This window comes from Raphanus sativus, chromosome 1, assembly GCF_000801105.2.
Source record: "Raphanus sativus cultivar WK10039 chromosome 1, ASM80110v3, whole genome shotgun sequence".
NCBI lineage: Eukaryota > Viridiplantae > Streptophyta > Magnoliopsida > Brassicales > Brassicaceae > Raphanus > Raphanus sativus.
The window spans coordinates 6,412,455-6,436,854 of NC_079511.1; the positions used below are offsets into that span (position 1 = coordinate 6,412,455).

The following is a 24,400-nucleotide window of genomic DNA, read 5'->3' on the forward strand; positions in this document are numbered from 1 at the left end:
ACCCACATTAGAGAAAACTCTATTGGGACAAAACTCTAATGGGGAAAAAGAGTAAAAATCTCATAGATAGGGGACTATATTATAGACAAAGTCTACTCCTCTTTCACTTTTCCTGTCTTCAAAACTAGAAATCCAAACTGTTCTCTCAAGCTCTTGTTCCATCCCTTGAGATCAAAACATTTCCAATCTATTAACCCTTCCTTAGCCTGATAGAAACATACTCCACTCTTCAAACCCAGCTATGAAACTCTTGAGCCAAACCATATGCATAAGCCCTCATCTAGATACATGTGCCCCTTACCCTTTACTGATAAAAGCTTCAAACGAATCAGTTTGTCCACACATTTTATCAGCACCTCTTCTTCTCTTGGCTGCTCGTTATGTCTTCGAGAATTTCTCTCCCGCCAGATACTATGTATTAGCACTTGAAATGTATATCGAATTAGGAAGAGCTCTGTGGGTTTGAATCTAGATCTTGATTGTGAAATCAAAGCTAGAATACTATTCCATTCCAAAGTGAAATCTTCCTTCATAATACCACCAATCAGCTCCTTCCATACTCTGCCTGAATATCTGCATTTAAAGAATAAGTGCTCACAAGTCTCCCTCTCTTCTTGACATAACACACACTCTGCATTTATTGAACCATTCCATTTCTGCATTCTGTCACAAGTTTGCAATCTTCCTTTGGCAGCCACCCATAACATAAATGAATATTTAGGAGTGGATTGAGGAAACCACACTCCCTTATTCCACTCACAGACTGGCTGTTCCTGTCTCATATGCAGCCACGTCTTTTTTGATGAAAAATCCTTTGCATACCTATGCTCATCTTGTCTCCATAAAGGGATATCATCTTCTTCATTATATTAATTGAAGTAATCGACTTGATTAATTCGTACATGAAACTTATACTATTAATTAGCTGGTAGTGGAAATAAATTAACAATTTACTAAAGTAGGATCCAAAGCCTTTTGTAGTTTTTTTAAAAAAGTTTTTTTTTTTGAAGTTGTGGGCTAAACTATACAATCATAATCTTAAATTCATACCAAAAATAAAACTATACATGATTGATACTCTCGACTCTCGTAGTCTAGTAACGTTAATGTTCATATTAAAAACTTTAAATCTCTTTGGAGTGACAAGCGTGCAAACTGCAAAGGCAACCGGTTCATGTCTTTTTCTAGATGGAACCATCAATTGTTGGCCAACCAAAGCTTGTACCCTTAATTAATAATAACTTCTTTTAAGATGCCAACTTTCTTTATATGATCTTATGTATAATCACGACTTCAATCATTTTATGTTATGTTAGCTAATCAAATTAAAGATCCAAGTGACAATCACATTGACAAATAAGATAATGATGAGTTCATTTTAGAGTTGGTTAGGAATTTTTTTTCTTTTAAATATGATAAACGACATCATTTGCTATATTTTATTAGATTGAAAAGGTATTCATTATACCTCGTAATTTATGATTGTTAGATTTCATAATCTCATGCATTAGTTACTTCATGGTTATGGCCTTATGCGAGTTATGGTTTGCACTTTGCATATGAAACCAGTATAAAACATAAATTCAACATTGTATGTACTTACTACATGTTCTTTTGAGAGTTCAGGGGATGAAACCAAGTTTTGTTCTTTTTTATAATACAGTCTCTTCGTTTTTCTTATATGCCTTGATCAAAATGCATCAATTTTTGTAAGTTCCATCGTTATATTTATATCGCAACAAGCATTAAACTTGAAAGCAACAAGAAATGATTCTTAAGTTTCAAAATTTACTCATACTCTTCCTCAGTTTTTGCATGTGTTCTGTTCTTGCTTTTCTCACACACCATTTCGATTTATCTCAAAGTTTGGAAGCACATGTCTGATCCATTTTTATGGGGTTTGCGTCTTTGCGATACTTCTTATAATCATATCGCTTTAATTTTTGTAAGATCTTTATTTTCTTTGTTTGTACTTTTTTTCTTTTTCTAATTCATTTTGGCATGAGATTCAAAAGCGTCACCACGTCAGTCCAAAAAAGCAAAATAATGCTCAGTATTTTTTTCATTTCATTCTCTCGAGTTGTTCGACTGCCAATCATAGGTTATGTGAACTTTAACTTTCCAAACTATAATTTATCGGGGCGGATCTAGATGTAATTTTATATACAAAAAACAACAAACAATTAACTAATACTAAAATTTTGAATTATTAAAATAGACTGTATAAATTACAAATTCATGGTTGGCACCTATACCACACTCAATGTAGATTTTTTTCTTTTCTTTTAGGATCAATGTAGACTCACCACTGTATAGTATATAAAAATCTTATGAACTTTGAATTGCAAACAAAACAATTTTTTTTTGTCAAGGAACAAAACTATATTATTAAGTGTGTTTAAAAATGGACATAAATTTAGCTACAAACCTTTTTGGGTCAAATTTAGCCCTAACCTAAGATGTTTAGTTTAGCTTAACATCTGTTGTAAATAACAAGCATCATCTGTTGTATATGTAATTTATATGATGGTTCTGTGACAAAAGGAAAAAAAAACTATCTATATGATATATAAAATAAATGTTCACTTATAATCTAATCTGATAAACACTATATGAGAGAACTTACATGTTGTAAAAGCAAAAAAAGCATTCTGAATTTTGTTCTGGTTAGTGGTTAGTGTTTTTCGTTTCGAGAAAATCATTTTCCCTTCCAATCGACAAACTTTACAACAAAGCAAACGCACGAATCCTGTTTTTTTCTAATACTATTGTGGGTTTTACGTGCAATCAGTTTACTGACATCTGATATCCCCTCCAACATTGCATTATTATATGTTTGATTCACTTTTTCTGTTTGTAAATATTTAATGGCAGATGAAATGGACGTAACGTGTAAGAATATGCATAGTTATAGTATATAAAGAATAAAGTTAAGACATTATAATAATTGGAAATAATTACATTACTATTTTCTGACTATAGTGCAACGACATATCCATCACGCACTATACTTCAAAATGTGATAACATTGCTAAACATACTGGCCTTTTTGTTTGACGTGCACGCCTATTTTGAAAACAAAACAGGCACTTGTATTCTGTACTTCTACTAAACTTACGTATGCATAAACCAGAAAGCTACCATCTCCAAAAAACGACGCAGTTTTAGCTGAGTGTCTACTCAGCAACAAGTCACGATTACAAAAGACAATCAAACAAGACAAATCAACCTTCAACGTTTAGAAGAAAAAAAACATAACTTACGGGAGACAAAGAGTTAACTTTGAACCCAACAAGCTTTAAAATTCAACAGAGAAATCGAAAAACTTGTGTCCAACACAACCAACATATTATTAATAAAAGCCCAGAAGAAGCATTTGCGTTCATCTTGTGCCTACTGTTTCCAGCAACTGCAATCAGACAAGAAATTTTTAGTGCAAATGATACTGATACAAATTACAAACTACACTCTAGAAAAGACGCAGAGGCGATGATGTTATAATATAAATAGCAGTCAGACAGCAATTTGCATATGCTCTTGCCAGCAAAATTAGAACTCGGAATATTTCGAATTCTTCTGACTATCTACTCAACCTTTAGCTCCCTATGATTTCTTCAAAATTTTCATTCAGCTTTGCTTAAACAAGGAAACACAAAATGATGCAAACGATTTTATCTATGATCGAAACATAATTTCAAATGTTAATAACCTGACACCAACATTTTCTAAAGCTTAGTTAGTTTACAAGAAAAAAAACATTTTCTAAAGACATGGTTGGTTCCTCAAAGATACAAACTTGCTCAACATTAGCTAGCATTATGTCACACAATGTTTCCAAGTTCAATAATAAAAAAAAAAAAATATTCAGCAAGACTATCAGATAAATCAGGTTCCGGTCAAACCAATAAAAAACTACAAACTACAAAATCAATCGTAGAAATATTTACCTGATCAAAGCTATTCAGTGAGAAGGAGCAGGCTGCTTTTGATTATGGTGAGACGATGATTTGGAAGGAGCCACGGCTTTGCTGTAGATCTGCTCACCCACGAGGTACACGCAGAAGGCAGCGACGCCGATGCCGAGCCCGGGAAGAGCGTGCCTCATTTGATTCGAAAGCATCGGGTGCTTCCTCCATTCGTCTCTTCGCCGGAAAAACTCGCCGGTAGTACCTAAAGGCTTCGCCATTTTCTTTCCGGTGTTCGATTGGAATCCCCTGCGACCGACGACCGTACGTTCTTCTTTCTCAACTACTACTCTCTTATTGTCAACTCATGGGCTTCCTTTATTGTTTGGGTCTTGTTCTCGGCCCATTAACAGGCTTTATAGAAAATTAGTCGTTGTTGGGCTTTTTTTAAATTTCGTACCTTATTTTATTAATAGAAATTTTATTTGTGAACAGATACCTTGACATCCTAGCATATTGCATGTATTTGTGAACATATGTTCGTTTTGATGACTAATTTGTTTTTGGTCTAAGAATTTGTTCGAAGCGACGTTCAACATAATAACTGTAAAGATAATTTTTATACTTATTTATATTTAAAAAGTTGCATATTGCATTCATATGAAAATATAAGCTAATTGCATTGATAACTCGTACTAATATTTAGTGATCTTTCCATCTTAGGTTTGGCCCTGTTCGTTTGCAGGTCGCTAGCGTCAGCGACCAGTTCCAGCGTTTAAACGTTGTTCGTTTGGTGGTCGCTGGTTCTGCGACCGATCGCTGCGACCAGACGCTAGCGTTCGGCGTTCAAAAATTTCGATCGCTGGAAATTTCAGCGTTGCGATAGAGACCAGCGATCAAAAAAAAAAATAGTGTAAAAAGACAAAAATATCCTCGGTTTATTTTCAAAATCACAAAGTCATACCCTTAACCCTAAAACTCTCTTGCCCCTCTCAGCTCTCTCACGCCTCCTCTCTCACGATCTCTCTTCACCATCTCTCTCTCTCTCTCTCTCTCTCTCTCTCTCTACGATCTCTCTTCACCATCTCTCACAATCTCTCTTCACCATCTCTCACGGCCTCCTCTCTCACGATCTCTCTTCACCATCTCTCACGGCCTCCTCTCTCACGATCTCTCTTCACCATCTCTCTCTCTCTCTTCACGATCTCTCTTCACGATCTCTCACGATCTCTCTCTGATTCTGATTCGGACACAGGTATGATCTCGACCTTTACTTGAGATATTTAGGAGGGTTTATAGCTTCATTACTTCATTCACATATCAGATTAGTATTGCTTTGGTTGAAACAAGTAGATTAATGGCATTTTGCTATCTGATTCTAAAGAACCTGGTTGGCATGTGGGTTAGTTCTTTCACGTAGCTTAAGAATTTTTTTTTTTTGAACATGCTTAAGAGTTTTTTTTTTTAACATGCTTAAGAGTTATGTTTCAGTTTTGCTTTCTTAATGTCACCGCTAATACATGTATATTCTCGCTGACTTTGAATTAAAAAGAGTAATTATTAACTTGCATTTGTTTCACTTCTCAGGTTTCAACATAAATCACAACTATACAAGGCAAGAAGATCAACGCATTGCGGTAAGTAACTTTTATTTTACTTGAAGATTTTTCTTCTATAGCAGCAATCACTAAGTTTTTTTATTTTATTTGTAGCTCTTTGCGACATATATGTATACTTGTATGTTTCAAATATACTAAGTTTTTTTTTCTTAAACAGGAATGGCAAGGTGCAAGAAAGTATAAGATCAAAGTGCCTCCAAACATGGATGTATTTGAAGCAGAGTTTGGTGCTGTTACTGTAACTGGAGCAGAGGGGTGGTGTGCTCAGCAAGGAGAAACTAGCTTAGATTCTAGAGCAGATGCAGAGAAGGATGATGAGTCTGATTCAGTTGACACTGATATGCCACCACCAAGAGAAGGAACCAGTAGTGCTGGATGTTCAAAGTCAAAAAGAAAGCGTAAGGAAGTTGATCAAGAGCCTTATGTTGTACGGAATGCAATTCTGGCTGAAAAAAATAAGATAGCTGAGAAGATGGTGGAGATAATGGCAGAGGATCGTGTGTTGTTGCAGCAGGATCGCAAATTCCGTATAGACTCAGTGTTGGAGATACTTTATAAGCTGCCTGGAGTAATAATGTGGTCACCATTTCACATTGGTGCACTTAACCATCTCAAAGCTAATGAAGGAAACAGAATGGCTTTTATGTCTTTCCCTAGTGATGATGATAAGATTAGCTATCTTGAGAATATGATTGGAGTTAAGATGTATGAAGGATTGTAGTTTCTTTTTAAGCCTATGACTTTTGTTAGTAAGAATGTTTTAATATGACTCAGATTGTAGTGTTTAAGCGTATGACTTTTTAGTAAGACTGTTTTAATATTATTCAGATTGTAGTGTTTCTTTTAAGCTTATGACTTTTGTTTCAATTTTTGATGCTGGAAAGTATTATGTGGTTGATGCTGGATATCCTACAAGAACAGGGTATCTTGGTCCGTATCGTAGAGTTCGGTATCATCTTGATCAGTTCAACAGAGGAGGACCACCAACGAACACTCGAGAAGTGTTCAACCGGAGACATTCAAGCTTACGATCAGTGATTGAGCGGACATTTGGAGTGTGGAAAGCAAAATGGAGAATTCTTGACCGTGGGCATCCTAAATATGGTTTGATCAAATGGATGAAGCTAGTGACGGCAACAATGGCTCTACACAACTTCATACGTGATTCACATCGAGAAGATAATGATTTTGTGCATTGGCAGGGAAGAGAAGAATATCATGCTCATGGTGATAATGAAGTTGAAGATGATGAAGAAGAAGAAGAAGATGATGGTGATGGTTATGATGGACATATTCCATATAATCCGACTGGTGACAGAGTCATGGAAGATTTACGTGATCATATTACTAGTGAATTGAGTAGAGGATATCGATTACCTTATTAGTTTATTTGATTTGAGTTTATTATTAATCTTAAAACATTTGACTTTTGTTTTTAAACATTTATTTATGTTTTGTTTGTTGATATAGTTTTTATATTACAAGATATGAATAAGTTAAAAATAATTCTTAAAATCATATTTTTGTAAAAATAATAGAATTAATAAGCTAAATGTAAATATTTGGTCGCCAGCGACATTGAAACGAACAATGGAGCGACAACCGCTGCGTTCAACCTCGCGACTTACAAACGAACAACGGAGCGACAACCGCTGCGATCAGTCGCGCGACCTTCAAACGAACAACATACAGCGACATCAAGTCGCTGACGCTGGTCGCTGACTCTGGTCGCTGACGCTAGCGACTTCGAAACGAACAGGGCCTTTCTAGTTCAGGGGACAATGGCATAGTGATGTCATCGTGTTAAACAAAAAAAAAAAGATTAAAACTAATCTCGATGGTATTCAATGTTTAAGTCTTAAAATATTCTTACAAAGTTCCTTTTAAAATTGGATACATATCTTATAGTTTTTCATTATTTGCTTTCAAATTCAATTACTGTAATTCTCCTATTATTTTCATAAAAATAATTATAATACAGTTAAAATAAAACGGATTAAACCAGGGTGATTTTGTGAACTTTGAGAGGTGAGACTTATTGGCTCTTGAATTTTTTCTTCTTCCACACGGTAACCTTTCTCACTTCCTTGTCTTAGCACACCCACTGAACAACAAGAATCTTCTCTTTCGACTCCTTCGTGGTCGCACAGAAGTCCCTTTGATCTATAATCAAACATTCAATAACGTCAAGCAAACAAAAAAAAAAAAGAAAAATGTTTCGTTTTACTTAACCACTAAAGTAACATCTTATCGATGAACTCACTCACCTTGTTTCTTCTTGGAGACTTCTGTGTTTTCCAACAAAAAAGCAGACTACAAACTCCTCTTCCTGATCCTGACTCATATCCTCTACACAAAACCAATCAAGACAGTTGTTTGTTATGAAAGAATCACATCTTTTTACTTTCACTGATTCAAGATTTACTTACAGATTGTCTTTGTTGTTTGTGAAATTACTATCGTGGAGTAGACTCGGTGAAACAGGACAATGCTCCATTCTTTTACAGGTCTTATTCTCCTGAATCTCATCCATTTTGCAAATCTTCAAAACTTCATTGTTCAGTCCAGAAGGAACTGCAGAACCAATGTTTGGTTGGTGATGATGACAACTGGTGTCTTCTTGAGGTGAAACTTGATTCCTCTCAGGTTTTAACCGTCCTTGTGAACCAGGAGTCCTCTGTAGGCGTTCAGTCTCTAATCTCTGTTCTTGGATGATAATTTCAATCCTTTTCATTGGAACCTCATGCCCACTTTCAGTATCTGAACTAGCTGCATCTCTTGTCTGCTTGGAGCTGAGTAACTCAGTTTCAGACAAGAGGATCATCCTCACCTCTACGTTTCTCCTTAGTACAGTCTCAATCATATTTGTGATACTTCTTACGAACCCTTCAGCTCTCAGTTTGATCTCCCTGTCTCCAAATGCAATATAAGCAACTAGAGTACCTGCAAACATGATTCTATTAGTATTACAAGTGCCTGAAGTATTACAAGTGATTAAAAGGAGTTTTAGACTTTACCTTTAACTTCACTGATAGATAAAAGCTTCCCATGAGAATATAGCAGCTGCTTCAATGTCTTTGAATGGCATTTATCTACACACTTCATCCAGATATCATTTAGTTTTTCTGAAATGGATGCGTCATTCTCTATAACTTCGCTGGATGATGATGTTGGGGATGCTGAGTTACTACATTGAAGACTTGATTTATGTTTGTAAGCAACAACTTCTCTTGAAATGCTTGACCGGTTTTCTTCAGTTGCTACAGAGCTTTGCTTTCTACTGCTACTAGTAGTGTGCGTGGTCCCGGGAGAAGGCATCATCAAACCAAGCTGCAGCAAGGTGGCTATGAACCATGTTGAACGATCAGTAGTAACTCGAAGCTGCTTCTCAGCCTCAGATAGAATCTTCAAAGCATGCTTTAGCCTCTCCATTTCAGCTTCACTCACTACAAAAAAACAAGATTGGACCAAAAAGGCATCAGTAAGCTAAACAATATTCTTTGTGCAGTTTCATTCTAGAAACTCACAGTTGCGTCCATCAAGGAAGGCGTCACTGTATTTTTCATCCAAGGCCTTGTATGCTCCAGCAATGATATCCATGATAAGGCTGGCTAGTTGAGACATCATGAGAATTGGGTCAGCTCCTAAGTCCAGTAACTCTCTAGCTTTCTTCACCGTCTCTGCCGTGTCAGAAGATAACGCTAACTCCAAGAGTTCAAGCAACTTATCATCAGACACAACACCCACCTGCCACAAACACCAGCACTCACATTCACATTACCAATTGGTCTAATGCTACCAAATGCAAACAAACACCAAAAAAAAACTTACTAGCTCGTTTACAAGATCAACAGTGATTCTCTTCCCCATCAGACTCAGCTGATCCAACATGGTTTCAGCATCTCTAAGTGAGCCATCAGCATTCAAAGCAATCAGGTTCAACGCCTGAGATTCCACATCAAGACTTTCATCTGAAGCAATCTTCCTTAACCTCACAACAATGTCACCATCCTTGAGTTTGTTGAAGAGTAACTTCTGGCACCTCGACTGAATCGTCCTAGGAACGTTGCCAAGTTCACTCGTCACACATATGAAGACGACTCTCTGCAGAGGCTTCTCAAGAAACTTGAGTAACAATAACCAAGTCTTAGGTGGCAGCAAGTGACACTCATCAATCACAAAGACCTTGTATCTTGGCGAACTCTGCGGAACCAAACTCATCAGCTTTCTCAAAACGTACCTAACTCTCTCACCTCCATTCTCCTTAGCAGCATCAAGCTCCAACAAATCCCTACTCTTCCCTGCCATGAACTCACTACACTCTTTACAGTACCCACAAGGCTTCATTTCTTCAGCCACCGCATCGCAGTTCAAGGCCGCCGAGAAGATCCTCGCTGCAGATGTCTTCCCAGTTCCTCTAGGACCTTGGAAGAGATAAACACTAGCAACCCTACCCTTCTTCAAACCGTTCACTAACGACTGAACACCTACACTCTGACCAACGAGCTCATCAAAGAACATCGGTCTGTACTTATTACTCAAACTCTGCATATTTTCCGGTGTGCTTCCTTCTTCTTGACTCCTGCAACTAGTAGACCATCTTCCCCCATCTAACCTACTTTGAGACTCTAAATCAATCTCTCCGAATTCAGTTGAGAGATCATCATCATCAATCCCTAAAGAAGAACCTCCTCTACTATCACCACCATATTTAAGCAAAGGTACAACACTCAGCTTATTACATCTCCCAGAAGAATGTCTACGGTACTGACTCCCACCACATAAGATGCTACTTCCTTTCCTTCTAAGAGTATCAGAAAACGAAGGTGAACAACAACTCCTACATCCACCTCTATGTTTCAGATTCCTCTTGGCTCTGTAAAAAGGAATGCCACAGCCTTGTCTCCCTGTAACATCCAAGTTGTTATCATCATCATCCAAAGATCCAACCGTGCTGGGGCTACGTATAGCGTACAGGTTGTTGTACGAGGTGGTGGACAATGCAGGCGTGCTGTTACAGGTATAAGAAGAGTCGTCTCTCTTGCTTGTAGCTCTCAAGAACTTATAAGAAGAAGAGCGTGACCAGCAGTTCTTGTTGTGCTTAAGCTTCAAGATTTGTTGAGCGATGTTGTTGCCGAGACTCTCTGAATTGCTAAAATCCTCTGTTTCTTCTTCACCTGATGTTGCTTCTTTAGCTTGATGATGATATCGAGACAAGAACCTACGCTTCTTCTTGGTTAAACCGCTGTTTCTAGACATGAACATCATGGAAGCTCCACCGTTGTTCCTCGCATCACTCACATCATCATCATCGTCGTCGTCATATTCGCTGTTCTTGTCGCTAGAAGTTTTCTGAGACTTCCAGTTATACAAGAAGACCTTCTTCTCCTTCTCCTTGCCTCGACTACTCTCAGCTCGGAACTGTGAATCCAACTGATTGAGAAGCTGGACGTTGTTGTTGCTCGAAGGAAGCTCGTCGACTGGGACGGATCTGGAGGAAGTGAGAGGGGATTTCCAGGAGGATGAGGTTCCGGGATCGCGTAAGCACTTGGAAACTTTCCTTATTTGAGTCAGCTCTCTCTTCAGATGCAATTTGCTCGGATCCGATATCTTTAGACCCGACATTCTTCAGAGCTTAACTCTTCAGACTTTGTTCAAAGTTTGAAAAGAAGAAGAAGAATGAAGAAAAAGAATCTCTGTTGAGAGACTACTGAGGTCTGTCTGTCTGTTGAGAGCGATGGGATGAAGAAAGCGATTGTTGAGGAAAAATTCAAAAAAAAAAAAAAAATCACGGTGTTGATGACTGGTGGATGATGATTTTAATTATTTATTTTAAATGAATTAAATGAAAAAATAGAAAAGGACACGAAAAGAAATGTGAAAAAGTGAAAGTTGGGTCGGGAGGAGCGGTGACGCTCGGGATTCCTCCTTTACTGAGGCTCTTCTTGTCAGATCCACTCCTCACGTTTCTTCTCTGTCTTCTTGACTCTTGCATCATTTTTTATTTATTTTTTATTTTAATGCCATTTTTGGTGTCTGTTCTTTTTGTTATATAACAGGCCAGAGCTAGTACATACTATTAAATCTTCCTGCAGCGTGGCCTTTACTAATTTACTAAATAAATGTTGTCTAAAAACTATGATTGATTATACTCCTTCCGTTTCTTAAAGAGTGTCGTTGTGACATTTTTCACATAGATTAAGAAAGTTGTTGAAATATATGTAAGTTGTAATTAATTATACCTCTTTGACCAATAGTATTTTAGATAAATAAAATTATTTATAAAATCAATGCAGTTTGCAATTAATTTTCAGCTGAAAGTTAGTATAATTTACATTGGAATTGTAAAGTGACACTCTTTATGTAACAAGAAAATAAGTTTAGAGTGACACTTATTATGAAACAGAGGGAATAGTAACATGTTACAGATTCCTGACATTTACCTGTCTATTAATCTGAGACCATTTCTTAATTTTCAGATTGATATTCATGTTGTGATTATACGAAACATATCTCGTTTCCGCCTTTGTCGTAGAACTACATATATAACCATTAATTAATATTTCTGTTCTTTCACTAATAGTAACTAGATCTTGACCCGCCCAACCGGGCGGGTATTTATTTTATGTTTTTTTATTTATAAATGATATATTTGTAATATTTAAACATAAATTTAGATTGAAAATTAACATTTGTAGTTATAATAAGAATTAAATGTTTAAAAAATATTTTGATATAAATTTTAAATTCCTAAATTAAAATAATATAGAGATGGGTCATAATTTTTTCCAATTCCAAAATCTTAGCATTCTTAATAACAAATAAAATAATTTTAAATACATAAAATATATAAACATATTTGAAATTAAAATAAATTTGTTAAAAAAAATCTTACGCCATTGTTGTTTATTTCTATAGTTTTGACCCGTGGCCGTATAAATATTTGCTTTCACTTCAATTTTTTTCTTTGTTCTAATGATAATATATATATATATATATATATTATATATATATGAGTGTAAATTAATATGTATTACATAATTGTTAGTATACATTTTAAAACAAAAATTTATATATTATATTAAATTATATTATGTGATTTTAATCGTCTATTATATCACAGTCTATCATATAAAAATCTGATATTTATAACTAATTGGACTTATATTATAAAAGTGTTATACTAACAATTTATAAATAAAATATTTTATATTTTATCTATATGATATATAAATTGATTTTGATGTGTGTTTTTTATTTTATTATTTTTATTGATAAATATTGAAAAATATTAAATGTTAACAAAAAATCTATTAGAAAATTTATTTTGGTTAAGATTCATTCTATTAAAGAAATCTATCATTTAAATTAGGAAAATATATTAAATACTTAAATCTATCATCTAAATAAGGAAAATACAAAATTCTCTACTATCTTTGTTACCAAACAAAATTAAATTTTTTTAAGACTCATATTCCTGTTACCAAACAAAAGTTTAAAGTACTTCTACTTTAATAAGATAGATACCTTCACCTTGAGATGTCTCATATGTCTTTGCTAGGTTGTTTTAAAGTGTCGAACGAAAACGACTAGAACATCACATGCCTATTTTCTTACTGCCAATTTGCTTTTCTTTTAATTTTATTTGCCATTGTAAGCCATCTTAATGTAGCTACTCTTTAACACACTCAACTAATCATGTGACCCACCATAAAACGCCAAATATGTACTTAACCAAATTATTACAACACTAATTTATGTAGACTTTCTTTTGGTAAAATAATTATATAGACTTACAAGTTACACACAACCACAAGACTATACAAGGATCACATGTGTACATATATATACCATACACAAACTTAAAGAGATCACCGTCCTATATAAATGTACCTATGTAAAATATATATTGGACATATATCAACTTCAGTGCTCCACATTCATTTTAATTAGTGCTAACTATAAACAGATACCGGCGAAATGAGATATCATAAAGAACTATAGGTATTTTAATACTTTGATTTTCACATAGACCGGAGTTATATTCCAAGACAGATTGATTTGTTTTTTTTCTGTGGCCACGTTAGTTATACTCACACAAATATGCATTAGCTATCAACATCATGCATATGACCATTCTCTTGGCTGCTTATAGTTTGTGTTCTTTGAATTATGCATCCATATGAGCAATAACAAATTAACGACGAAATGCACATGACGCTATTTTGTCTATTTCCGAATTTTTTTTATGGCCCCTCAAAATTAGTTTTATTAGCCTTCTAAATTGATTAGTAAATTACAGAAGAAAAAACAAGAAGCAAACGTTGTCTTTATGTTACAACCTTATTCAATACCCAAGGAAGAATCAAGACAAGAGACTGACTCATCTGGTCGGGATAGGTCTTTAGATGCTCCTTTCCGAATGTCCATACATTTACAATCATAATCAAATCAATTCCGGTAAATGTTTTCTTTAATAATTAACTAAATGATTAATACTGCTTAAATACTGATACGTATATGTTTCACACTCTAATAATGATTTAAACTTTTGAATAAATTTTGAAAGTTCCATCGTGTTACTGTTACATACTCCCTCTGTTTTTTAAAGATGTATGTTTTGGAGTTTTCACACATATTAAGAAAACACATTAATCATGCATTGTTTTTAGAAAATATCAAATTTCAATGTATTTTAACCAATAGTCTTTCAATAAATTCAACTAATTTTATTGAAAATTGCAATTTTTATATAGAAAACATAAAAAATACATCTTTTTGAAACAAATATTTTTTCCAAAACATGCATTTTTTAAAAACAGAGGGAGTACTTAATTTGTATGTTAGTTGAATTTGAAAGAAATGGTTTCCGTACATATGATGGGCTTATTGTCCAAGTAATGGGCCTTATTGGGCTCTCAAATTCCATCTATATATAACTTGAACTTCTCCCCTGAATTTGAAAATACGAAATAGCCAAGAAGACAGCGGGAAGCTAATATATACTGTATGTCTCGAGAGATCACTGCATCTCTTGCTGCCAAATCTTTACAAGCTCTAATATTCCCTCAGCTAAACCAAATCCATGCTCAGCTCGTCGTTTTCGACTCCCTCCATCGACAAATCTACTGGGCCTCGCGTCTCATCAGCCATCACCTCCTGTACAGCATTTTGATTGCCAAAAAAAAGTTCATCTGATTCGGTGTGTTTTTTCAAGCTATTGTAGAAAAGTTAGGTTTTTTCAAGGACCCGTATGTAAGGAACGTGATGATTGTTATGTATGGGAATGAGTCAGTGGAGAGTGCCACGCAAAGTGTTCGATGAAATTACTCAGAGAAAGGTTTCTAATTGGAATGCGATGGTTTTTGGGTATTGGAGATGTGGGAAGAAGGATGAAGCTTGTAAGTTGTTGATTTCATGCCTGAGAGTGAAACTGATGTCGTTTCTTGGACGGTGATGATCATTGGTTGTGCAAAGCTTAAGGATCTGGAAACTGCAAGGCGGTAATTTTGATCGGATGCGTGAGGAGAGCGTTGTAATTTGGAACGCGATGCTTTCAGGTTATGCACAGAATTGGGTTTACGGAGGAGAGACTCTGAGACTGTTTAACGATATGTTGAGACTTGGAGTTAGGCCAAATGAGAGACTACATGGGGCACTGTCAATTCCGCTTGTTCTTCACGTTGTGATCTTTCCCTGGCTCACTCACTGGTGAAACTGATTGGTGAGCAGAGAGTCCGTTTGAATTGCTATGTATAGATACTAGACAGCGGTTGCTTGATATGCATTAATGCATACTACTGCAAAGATATTCTATCTGCGAGGAGAATTTTCGATGAGTTAGGCGCGGAGAGGAATCTTGTTACTGGGAACGCTATGATTTGTGGATATATCAGAAGGGGAGATTTGAGTTCGGTTATGCAGCTTTTTGATGCAATGCCTGAGCGGAATGTTGTTTCTTGCAACTCGATGGCTGGTTTTGCTCTTAACAGACAACCTGCAGTAGTCATTGAGTTTTTCAAAGAGATGATTGATTCTTGAGATCTCAAACCGGATGAAGTGACGATGATTGGTGCTCTCTCGGCTTGTGCACATGTGGGGGATATCGAATTAGGTGATTGGATTGTGGATTACATTGCTAAGAACCAGATCAAGCTTAGCGTCTCGGGATTCAGATCTTTGATCATCATGCTTGCAAGGTGTGGAAACCTGAATGGAAGCAAAACGGGTCTTGGAGGAAATGAATGAAAGAGATCTCGTCTCTTATAATACGTTAATCTCAGCTTTTGCAGCTAATGGAGGGAGTTGAAACGCTGAAATTATTCTCGAAGATGAAAGAGGAAGGCATAGAGCCAGACCGTGCGACTTACACGGATGTATTGACTGCTTGCAGCCGTTCAGGCTTACTTGAAGAAGGCCAGAGAATATTTGAATCAATAAGAAATCCACCGTCGGATCACTATTATTGTATAGATGATTTACTGAGTTGACAAGCATAATGACATGAGGCAGACAGAGAAATTGAGAGAATCCCCCTGGCTGGACATTCAGGAGTATATTTCATATGCCTAATGTGGGGGCTCGAGCCATAGGAAGGCAGCGGCATCTCGTCCCAGGTTGAGCATTTGCTACTTTGCTGAAACAGAGAAAGACTTTGTGAAGGCAAAGACAACCTCCATTTTTTTCACTTTTTATACGGGCCCGTTTCTAAAAAAAGTATGCGAAATCATTTTTAGAGTAATGCGTTTGTGTGGATATCTGATGACTGTAGAGTTTACTGTGTGAATTGTTTAGCATATTGATTTGCCTCTACAGACTCTTTGGCCATTCGATGTGTGTACTGGTTGAACCAAGCTTCCGCGTAATCTCTGGTAATTACTTCTCTTATTTTTGAAATATTTGTAAAGTACGGAGGTATTCTATATCTACTAGGAGAATTTACAACGAGTTAGTCCGCAGAATAATCTTGTCGCTTGGAATGCTATGATTTCAGGATATAGTAGAAACGGTTATTTGTGCTCACTGCTCAGCAAGACATTGCCTTTTGATACAACGCCTATGCGGATTTTTTTTTGTTGCAACTCGAATTTGCTCACAACAGACGACCTGCACTAGCCATTTGAATTTTTCAAAAAGGCGTGTGGTAGAAAACTCTTTAGTACTCACCTCGTGTACGTACAGAAATATACCATCCATGATTACAAGGTTCGATGGTTCCTTTTCGAAGCTTCCTGGTAACCCCTCCCCCTCCCCAAAGGTAGCCATTTTATCTTTCTCTGTAAAAGTGATTGGCGAAAGGTCTTTCTTTATTGTTTCTCTAACAGTGAAAATTGTACCCTTTTCCTTAATCAACTCATTCCGCGTGGAGGTTCACTTTCTGGCTTTTGCTCCGAAGCTCCCTTTTAGCACGCTCAAGGTCGACACCTTCTTTTGCTTTCAGAGTATATATAAATCTGGAATGTAGGTAACGAGGCCACACTACAAATTAAAAGTCCCCTCACTCAACTTCATCAAACTTGCAGAGTCCTATTATAAGCCTAAAACTTTCTTCCATGGATCCAAGACTTGAACAAGCAGCTGAATCTGGAAGCATCGATGACCTGTATGCTCTTATTGATGAGAATCCATACATACTTGAGAACATAGAGGCAGTACCATTTGTGACCACTCCCCTCCACGAAGCTGCAGCTTCCGGGAACATACCATTTGCCAAGGAGATGCTGAATCTTAAGCCCTCTTTTGCCAGAAAGCTTAACACAAGCGGGTGCAGTCCGTTGCATCTTGCTGCATACATGGATGAAAATGAGTTTGTCCTCAGGATGCTCTGGTTTGATGGCAGTCTTGCCCGCGTTAAAGGGAGAAACGGCATCACACCGTTTCTTTTAATGGTGTCCAGAGGAAACACAGATCTTGTGGCAGAGTGCCTCCTTACTTCCCCTGAATGTATCCAAGATGAGACTGTAGATTGCCAGAATGCTCTGCATCTTGCTGTGATACATGATAGGTTTGAAGTTCTCCAAGTCCTCACCGGATGGATCCAGAGAATGAGCCAAATAAATGCTTACTCTATTGAGGATCGTGTTCTGAATGGATTGGATTTTAACTTAAACACGCCTTTGCACCTTGTAGCATCTAAGAATGATCATCAGGCATGTTTTCTTTTCCGATAATTTCTTATTTTAAACTATATATAAAAGCAAGTCCTACCTTGTGAAGTGGATGGGCTTCCATCTCAGAATTAAGTTAACAATGAGATTCCTATACATTGAGATTCTTTTTCCTAATATGATGATCCATTTTGTGCAGATGGCTAAGCTGTTATTGGAATGCCGGTTGGTTCAGCGGAACCAAGTAAATGGTGATGGTTTAACTTTCTTTGACATCTTTAAAACCCAAGGACAGAGCGACGCAGGTGGAGACTTAAGAAGCCAGGGACCGAGAGTCGTAAGAGAGGACTTGGATTTGGAACAAGTTGCTACAAAAACAGGGTGTAAAGTGGCGGCTTCCCTGCCAAGACCCAAGACAAAGTTTGAGATTTTAAAATCACCATTCACTTTCTGGACATTGTTCTCCACATTCATGAGACGCCTAAGGACTGACACATCAGACGAAGCTCGTGGAGTTTTCCTGATTGTATGCACTTTGATAATAACAGCCACTTACCAGACTGCCCTCCAGCCTCCCGGAGGTGTACACCAATCCGATGATGCTAATACAGGTTCCGTGGTGATGAAACAGACGTTCTTCATCCTTCTTTGGATTTCCAACACCACAGGCTTCGCCTGCGCTTTACTCTACACCTTTTTTCTAATACCACTTGGTAGTATGTTTGCAAGTTGGTTCCGTTGGATTGGGACATCTCTGTGCATTTCCTATGCTCTAGCCGTGGCAGTGATCTCACCGCACCCTCTAGTGTTTCTCTCTGCAACCTTCGCCTTCTTCCTGCTCATTGCTCTCTATATCTTGTTGGAAGCTTTCCTACAACAATGGCGGAAGCATGAATCTGTGGCCCCTGAGATCCGGTTGAGCTGGTTTTGGAAGGATTGAGACAGCATGTGTAACTTCTATTACAGGAGAAGAGAGGATTCTGAGAAGGTAAAAGATGCAAACGTCAAAATATATGCCATGGCCCTTGTTTAGTCTTTTTTTTTGTATTTGCAATAATGTTCAGTTTCGTCACTTGACTTTTTTATATAATATGCTATGTAAGGAATGATTTCATGCATGTGAAGAAGCTCTATTCGATACCATCTTTGCTTCTATTGTCCTCTTGTTCAAACTTTATCGGGTAGAAAAGGACTCTTGCTCACAGAACTTTACCAAAAAAAAATAAAAAATCTATTGCTGAATGTATCTAATTCAAAATTAGGGTGTAAAGAGGCGGTACTCTCACCACTTTGAATTGGGTTGGTTCTCATTTGGGTTGTGACATCTCTGTGCTTCTCTTATGCCTTATCAATGGCCGTACTCTCACCACGCCCACACTTGATTCTCTCTGTCACATTCGCCTTCTTCATGCTTTTTACTAATAATGTATATATGCAATAGCCTGAATGTGGAAATATAAAGAGAGAATACAAGAGAATATGAAGAAGCAGCTTAGGCAAAAGGTTCTCTTGGGTTGGTTGTTCAAGTTGATTGAGACCATTTGGGCCATAAGTTTAATCTGCGTTAAGTGTAATTTAATAATGAGACCACTAAACCATGGGACGTATTTTGTTGGAGAAATGAATATAAAACCATAACTATACAGCCAACTACCAGACATCTAATAAACAATGCAATAAGGTTTATGAAAAAATTAAAACCAACTAATCATTAGGGACAAACATTCTAATGATCTCTAGAAGACAATGTGAATCATATAATTTTAATAAGTCAGACTAAACTAATGTCAAACTTCAGACTGAAAGAGTGAGAGACAGACAATGGGTAGAGAATCAACATGGATGGGACATTCATGATTATTTTCCATAGGCCTATAATGTGGAGCCATAAGAAGGAGCGGCTCCTCGTCCCAGGTTGAACTAAAAAGAGATCCATCGCCAGATCACTACTCTTCTACGGATGATTGGTTTGGCTGATTCATGAAAGCTTTGTTGTTGTATTTGTTGAGTATTGCCGCTGATAAACTATTTGACCTCGGCTCCAATTTATGAAAGGAACCTGATTTGGTTCTCAAAACATATATGCAGCTGTCTGATTATGGTAAATATAGAGAATGGAGAAAACATGAAGCAGCTAGCAATGGGACACACGTCATTCTTTTTTTTTTTTTTGAACGACAGGACCCAATTCATTCAAGAGCTCCTGTTGACATGGATGGGCATATCATTGATTGATAAAATGGCTTGTGGTAGGAAATTCTTTAGGACCCACCTCGTGTAAATACGTAAATAAACCATCTGTGACAACGACAAGTTTGAATGGTTCTTGCTTTGAAACTTCCCTGGTAGCCAGAATAGGATAGAAAAAAATTTACAATTGATAGAGTGTCTGCCTACTTCTGCTACTGTAGTATTCTTGCTTGAGTGCCAGAATCTCTGTATGGATCGAAGACTTCAACAGGCTGCTGAATCAGGTAGCATCAGTGACCTTTATGCTTTGATCGATGAGAATCCGTGCATACTGGAGAACATCGATGCCCTGCCATTTGTGAACACTCCCCTCCACATCGCTGCAGCTTGTGGGAAAATAGCGTTTGCCGTAGAGATGCTGAATCTCAAGCCCTCTTTTGCAAAAAAAGCTGAATACAAATGGGTGCAGTCCGTTGCGCCTTGCTGTGGAAAAGGATCAACAAGAGCTCGTCACCTGGCTGCTCAGGATTGATCCCAGCCTTGCTGGCGTTAAAGGTAGAGAAGGCATCACGCTGTTCCATCTCCTAGTGTTAAGAGGGAACGTCGATCTTGTGGTGCACTGCCTCGTAACTTCTCCTGAATGTATTCGAGATGCGAGCGTGACTGGCCAAAATGCTCTGCATCTTGCTGTGATGAACGAAAGATTTGAAGTTCTGCAGGTACTCAACAAGAGAATGAGTCAGAAAAATGCTCGCTCTATCGAGTATTCTGTTCTGAATAAGATGGATTTAACAGGCAACACGCCTTTGCACCTTGCAGCATATAAGAATGATCAACAGGTATGTATGCTTTATATTGTAATTTTCACAAGAGAAAGCAAGCCAAAGATTTAACAATATTTTCATTCAGATATGTATGCTTTATAGACGATTTAGTAAAAATTTCAATAGTTTGGAAGCATGGATTTTTTATTTACAAATTTGGAGGTTAGTTTATATATTTGTTGACAAAAAATTTGGGGGCAAATGTTTCATCCGGGTTGGTACAGGACACAGACCATTGACTGGTTGGTCATTTTATGCAGATGTTGAGACTGTTACTAGAATGTCGAATGGTTCAGCGGAACGAAGTAAATGGTGATGGTTTAACATTCCTTGATATCTTAAGAAGACAGGGACAAGTTGTTGAAGGTGGAGACTTGGAACAAGCTGTTCTAAAAACCGGATGCAAGGAAGCAACTTCTCTGCCAAAACTGATGAAAATGTATGATTTCTTCAAATCACCAATCACGTTTTGGGCTTACTGCTCCACGCAAACAAGACGCATAAGTTCCGACACATCAGAGGAAGCACGTGGAGTCTTCTTAATTATATGCACTTTGCTAATCACAGCCACTTACCAGACCTCTCTCCAGCCTCCAGGAGGTGTAACCGAATCAGAGGGCCATGCGGTGATGAAACAGACGTTCTTCATCGTTCTATGGGTTTCCAACACCATAGGCTTTTGCTGCGCTTTATTCTACACATATTCTCTCTTGCCAGCTAGAGGCTTGTTGACGCTGTGGTTTTTCTATATAGGAGCGTCTATGTGCGTTTCTTACGCGTTAGGAATGGCTGTGATCTCACCGCGGCCTTTAGTGTTTCTTACCGCGTGCTTTGCCTTGTACCTTCTTTTTCCTCTCTACGTTTTGATGGAAGTTTTCCTAAGGCAATGGCGGAGGCATCAGACAGTAGCACCTGATCCCAAATTGAGCTGGTTTGGAAAGTTTGATACAAAATGTGTGGCGTTTTTTACCAAAAAAAAACATGTGTGGCGTTTTTTTTTACTACAGATTACAGGGGGACAGGGGATTCTAAGAAGGTAAAAGACGCAACACTCAAACATTTGCCGTGTCCCTTGTGACTTTCTTTATTTTCCTTGTTTTGGTAATCGTGAAATACAAAAATATAAGAGTCATTCTAGTCATTACATTTAAAACTAGAGTCGTTTACCTAATGGACTACTTTTTGTCTTTTGTTTACGTCGCGGGCCACTTTGCACTTGTTGCATACTTTCTCTTTTTCTGCGTCATGTGTTTTGTCTTAAAAGCCCTTTTGTTAAATGAAGTTTGGTTTGATGGGGTTTGGTATATAGCGGGAAGGGAAGAAAAACTGGTACCGTCCCGGTTTGGTGTTTCATTTATTAAATGTCTTTTTTAAATTGGTTCACTGCGGTTTGACTCTAAATTGTGGTCGGATCTGTGCATTTATTCCGTCCACAAATATTTCTTACTTTTACTATGTCCATTAAATTGTGGCCAAACTTATGAATTTATTCCATCAAAAAATCTTTCTTATTTCTATTCTATTATATCCACAAAACCTTCTTACCGTACACAAAACTCTTTTACGTCTATTACATCCACAAAACGTTTTTGTATCTATTCCATCCGTATACACTTTTCCAATTCTATTGCATCCACATAATACAAATTACCTAGAGTTAGGTTTAACATATTATATAGGTTGGAGTATCAATCACAAGAATACACAAAAGGCAGATTGTGAAAACGCACATGAGGGATAGAAAGTAAATATTTTGTGGATGAGAGCTTGAGAATTATGTCAGTTTGCTAAGGACGTCCATAAATCTTTCTTACTTCTACTCTGTCCACAAATTGTTGAGGCGTCCACGTAACTCCATCCACACGCTATCCGTCCACATCTTTTCAGATCTGGATTTTGAAATCGAAATTTTGCAGATCTAAATTTTGAAATCCACAAAACACTAAGAAACTAACAAAATGAAACGAGAATCAATTAAAGGATCTAGAAAAACAGAGATGGCTATGCGACGGGAAAAGAAATTAAAAAACCCTAATTTCCCAGATCTGACATTGGGTTTAGCAACGGGAAAAAGAAAGAGAATCACTAGTGTACAGAGGCGAGCAGCCAAAACATAATCACAAACGGGATCAACTGGAGCAAGACAATGTATAAAAGAAAACAATGAAGCAAAGGGTAAGACAAACCATACCTGCCATGGGGGGGGGGAGTTCGAGAACAACGGCTAAGAAGAATGTCGGAGGCGAGCAAGAGGATGGTGGTTAGGGAAGAAGAAAGTCGGAGGCGAGCACGAGGACGGTGGTTAGGGTTCGAGAGAGAAGAAATTAAAAGGAGACGAAAATGGGGGAGGGAGTTCGAGAGAAAAGATGAAAAGGTTAGATCGAAAAAAAAAACTGGGCTCCAATGAAATTCAAATTTGGTCTGCTGCAAGAGGAACCGGTATGAGCGTGGTTTGGTTTGTCTGAATTGGACCAAAATCGATTCTGGTCTAAAGCAAGGACATAGGGGTCTTTTGAGCAAACAACAGTAGAAGAAAAGTATGTAACAAGTGGTAAGTAGCTTAGTGTGAAAATAGAAAGACGAAAAGTGGCCCAGAAAGTAAAAAATTCTTAAAACTATCTATCTTATTAAAACAGGAACATTACAACTTCTTCTAGGTGAATTTTTATAGATGGACCTCATATATTTAAATTAAATGTCTCATTCTTTATATATAATACGTACCATAGTCTAACTTTGCATTGATTTATTTCCTTAAATACAGTTCTTCTTTTTGTCCATATTCCATATATGAATTTTACATTTATTACATGTCGATTTAAATAAGATATATACTAAGAATACTAAAAATATTAATCGTTCTATAATTACCCTATACAATTCATTTAAAATTGATCAGTATACTTTCATTGGCCATATTAATTTTATTAGTACGAATAACATTAGGTAGATAAGTCATAGACACATAGATAAAGATATGACTATTCTTATAACTATGTTGGGCCTAATCTACTTTAAAAAACAAATAACACATAGCTTCATATATTGTATAGAATTTAGTAATATTGTATAGTATTATACTTATACAGTAATACTAAAAACAAACCAAACCGAAATATAATATATATCAAAAATGCTTTGAACCATTACACACAAAATATATTAGACCTCAGAGTTCAAATTCATTTTGAAAGTACGTAATAATTATTTTAAAAAATTAAATTTTGTAATGTACAAAAAACATAAGTTTTATATAAAATTTTGTGTTACAATAAAAAGACACAACTCGCGATTGCAAAATGTTATTTTTACATACGAAAGACAGTTTTGATATTGTTCTTTAAACACAAAATTGAATATACAAACTCGATACTACATAAAACTAAATAATATAGAATACATTTTAAAATAAAACCCGTGCGTGTGTGCATATGTTTATATAATATATAAATATATTATGTTACACATATTTTCATATAAATAATATCCCAATGTAAGTTTTGTATGATAAATGTTGAAAATACAAAATATATAGCACTATATATTTTAAATAATATAGAAAAAATTACTTTACGTTATTATAAAATTTAAAAATCAAATTTAGTAATTAAACACATTGCTTATTTAAACACATTAGTACACATTGTTATTTATCAAAAAATTTATATTAATACACATTGCGATCATGTATAACATTTAGTAAAAACAAAAATAAAATAAAAATTGACTCCCGCTCGGTCGAGCGGGTCATGATC

At 36.6% G+C, this 24,400-nt stretch overlaps 6 protein-coding genes and 1 pseudogene across 7 annotated transcripts; 5 read left to right on the top strand and 2 right to left on the bottom strand.

Moving 5' to 3' along the window:
• Positions 1–3,145: 3,145 nt before the first annotated feature.
• Positions 3,146–4,249, bottom strand: LOC108807744 (NADH dehydrogenase [ubiquinone] 1 beta subcomplex subunit 3-B). The gene is made up of 2 exons (XM_018579991.2): positions 3,948–4,249; positions 3,146–3,409 (listed from the first exon to the last, which is right to left on the bottom strand). The coding sequence occupies exon 1, from the start codon at positions 4,184–4,186 to the stop codon at positions 3,962–3,964; it is 225 nt and encodes a 74-aa protein (XP_018435493.1). The 5' UTR covers positions 4,187–4,249; the 3' UTR covers positions 3,146–3,409; positions 3,948–3,961.
• A 388-nt stretch (positions 4,250–4,637) lies between these two features.
• LOC130510871 (uncharacterized) lies at positions 4,638–6,371 on the top strand. The gene is made up of 3 exons (XM_057007566.1): positions 4,638–5,160; positions 5,493–5,542; positions 5,682–6,371. The coding sequence occupies exon 3, from the start codon at positions 5,727–5,729 to the stop codon at positions 6,243–6,245; it is 519 nt and encodes a 172-aa protein (XP_056863546.1). The 5' UTR covers positions 4,638–5,160; positions 5,493–5,542; positions 5,682–5,726; the 3' UTR covers positions 6,246–6,371.
• A 4-nt stretch (positions 6,372–6,375) lies between these two features.
• LOC130496258 (uncharacterized) lies at positions 6,376–6,909 on the top strand. The gene has a single exon (XM_056988194.1). It carries the CDS (start codon positions 6,376–6,378, stop codon positions 6,907–6,909), a length of 534 nt encoding a protein of 177 aa, XP_056844174.1.
• Positions 6,910–7,346: 437 nt separating this feature from the next.
• Positions 7,347–11,318, bottom strand: LOC130510866 (protein STICHEL-like 1). Its single transcript, XM_057007564.1, has 6 exons — positions 9,356–11,318; positions 9,052–9,271; positions 8,542–8,970; positions 7,954–8,467; positions 7,792–7,873; positions 7,347–7,687 (listed from the first exon to the last, which is right to left on the bottom strand). The coding sequence occupies exons 1-6, from the start codon at positions 11,147–11,149 to the stop codon at positions 7,604–7,606; spliced, it is 3,123 nt and encodes a 1,040-aa protein (XP_056863544.1). The 5' UTR covers positions 11,150–11,318; the 3' UTR covers positions 7,347–7,603.
• Positions 11,319–14,722: 3,404 nt separating this feature from the next.
• LOC108843611 (pentatricopeptide repeat-containing protein At1g14470) lies at positions 14,723–16,014 on the top strand (the record flags this gene model as incomplete). Its single annotated transcript, XM_018616844.2, is given in 7 exon segments — positions 14,723–14,830; positions 14,832–14,931; positions 14,934–15,028; positions 15,030–15,164; positions 15,167–15,736; positions 15,738–15,823; positions 15,825–16,014. Coding segments are annotated over 7 exon segments (1,284 nt in total), but the record flags the coding sequence as incomplete, so codon positions are not given.
• A 636-nt stretch (positions 16,015–16,650) lies between these two features.
• On the top strand, positions 16,651–18,774 carry LOC108826965 (ankyrin repeat-containing protein BDA1). Of its 2 annotated transcripts, XM_018600410.2 has the most exons (4): positions 16,651–16,781; positions 16,893–16,940; positions 17,047–17,673; positions 17,831–18,774. In XM_018600410.2, the coding sequence occupies exons 1-4, from the start codon at positions 16,719–16,721 to the stop codon at positions 18,569–18,571; spliced, it is 1,479 nt and encodes a 492-aa protein (XP_018455912.1). In that variant the 5' UTR covers positions 16,651–16,718; the 3' UTR covers positions 18,572–18,774. The 2 variants fall into 2 exon arrangements, with proteins under 2 accessions (XP_018455912.1, XP_018455841.1); XM_018600339.2 differs by having other exon boundaries at positions 16,711–16,940.
• Positions 18,775–19,983: 1,209 nt separating this feature from the next.
• LOC130510878 (ankyrin repeat-containing protein BDA1-like) lies at positions 19,984–21,841 on the top strand (annotated as a pseudogene).
• The last annotated feature ends 2,559 nt before the right edge of the window (positions 21,842–24,400 follow it).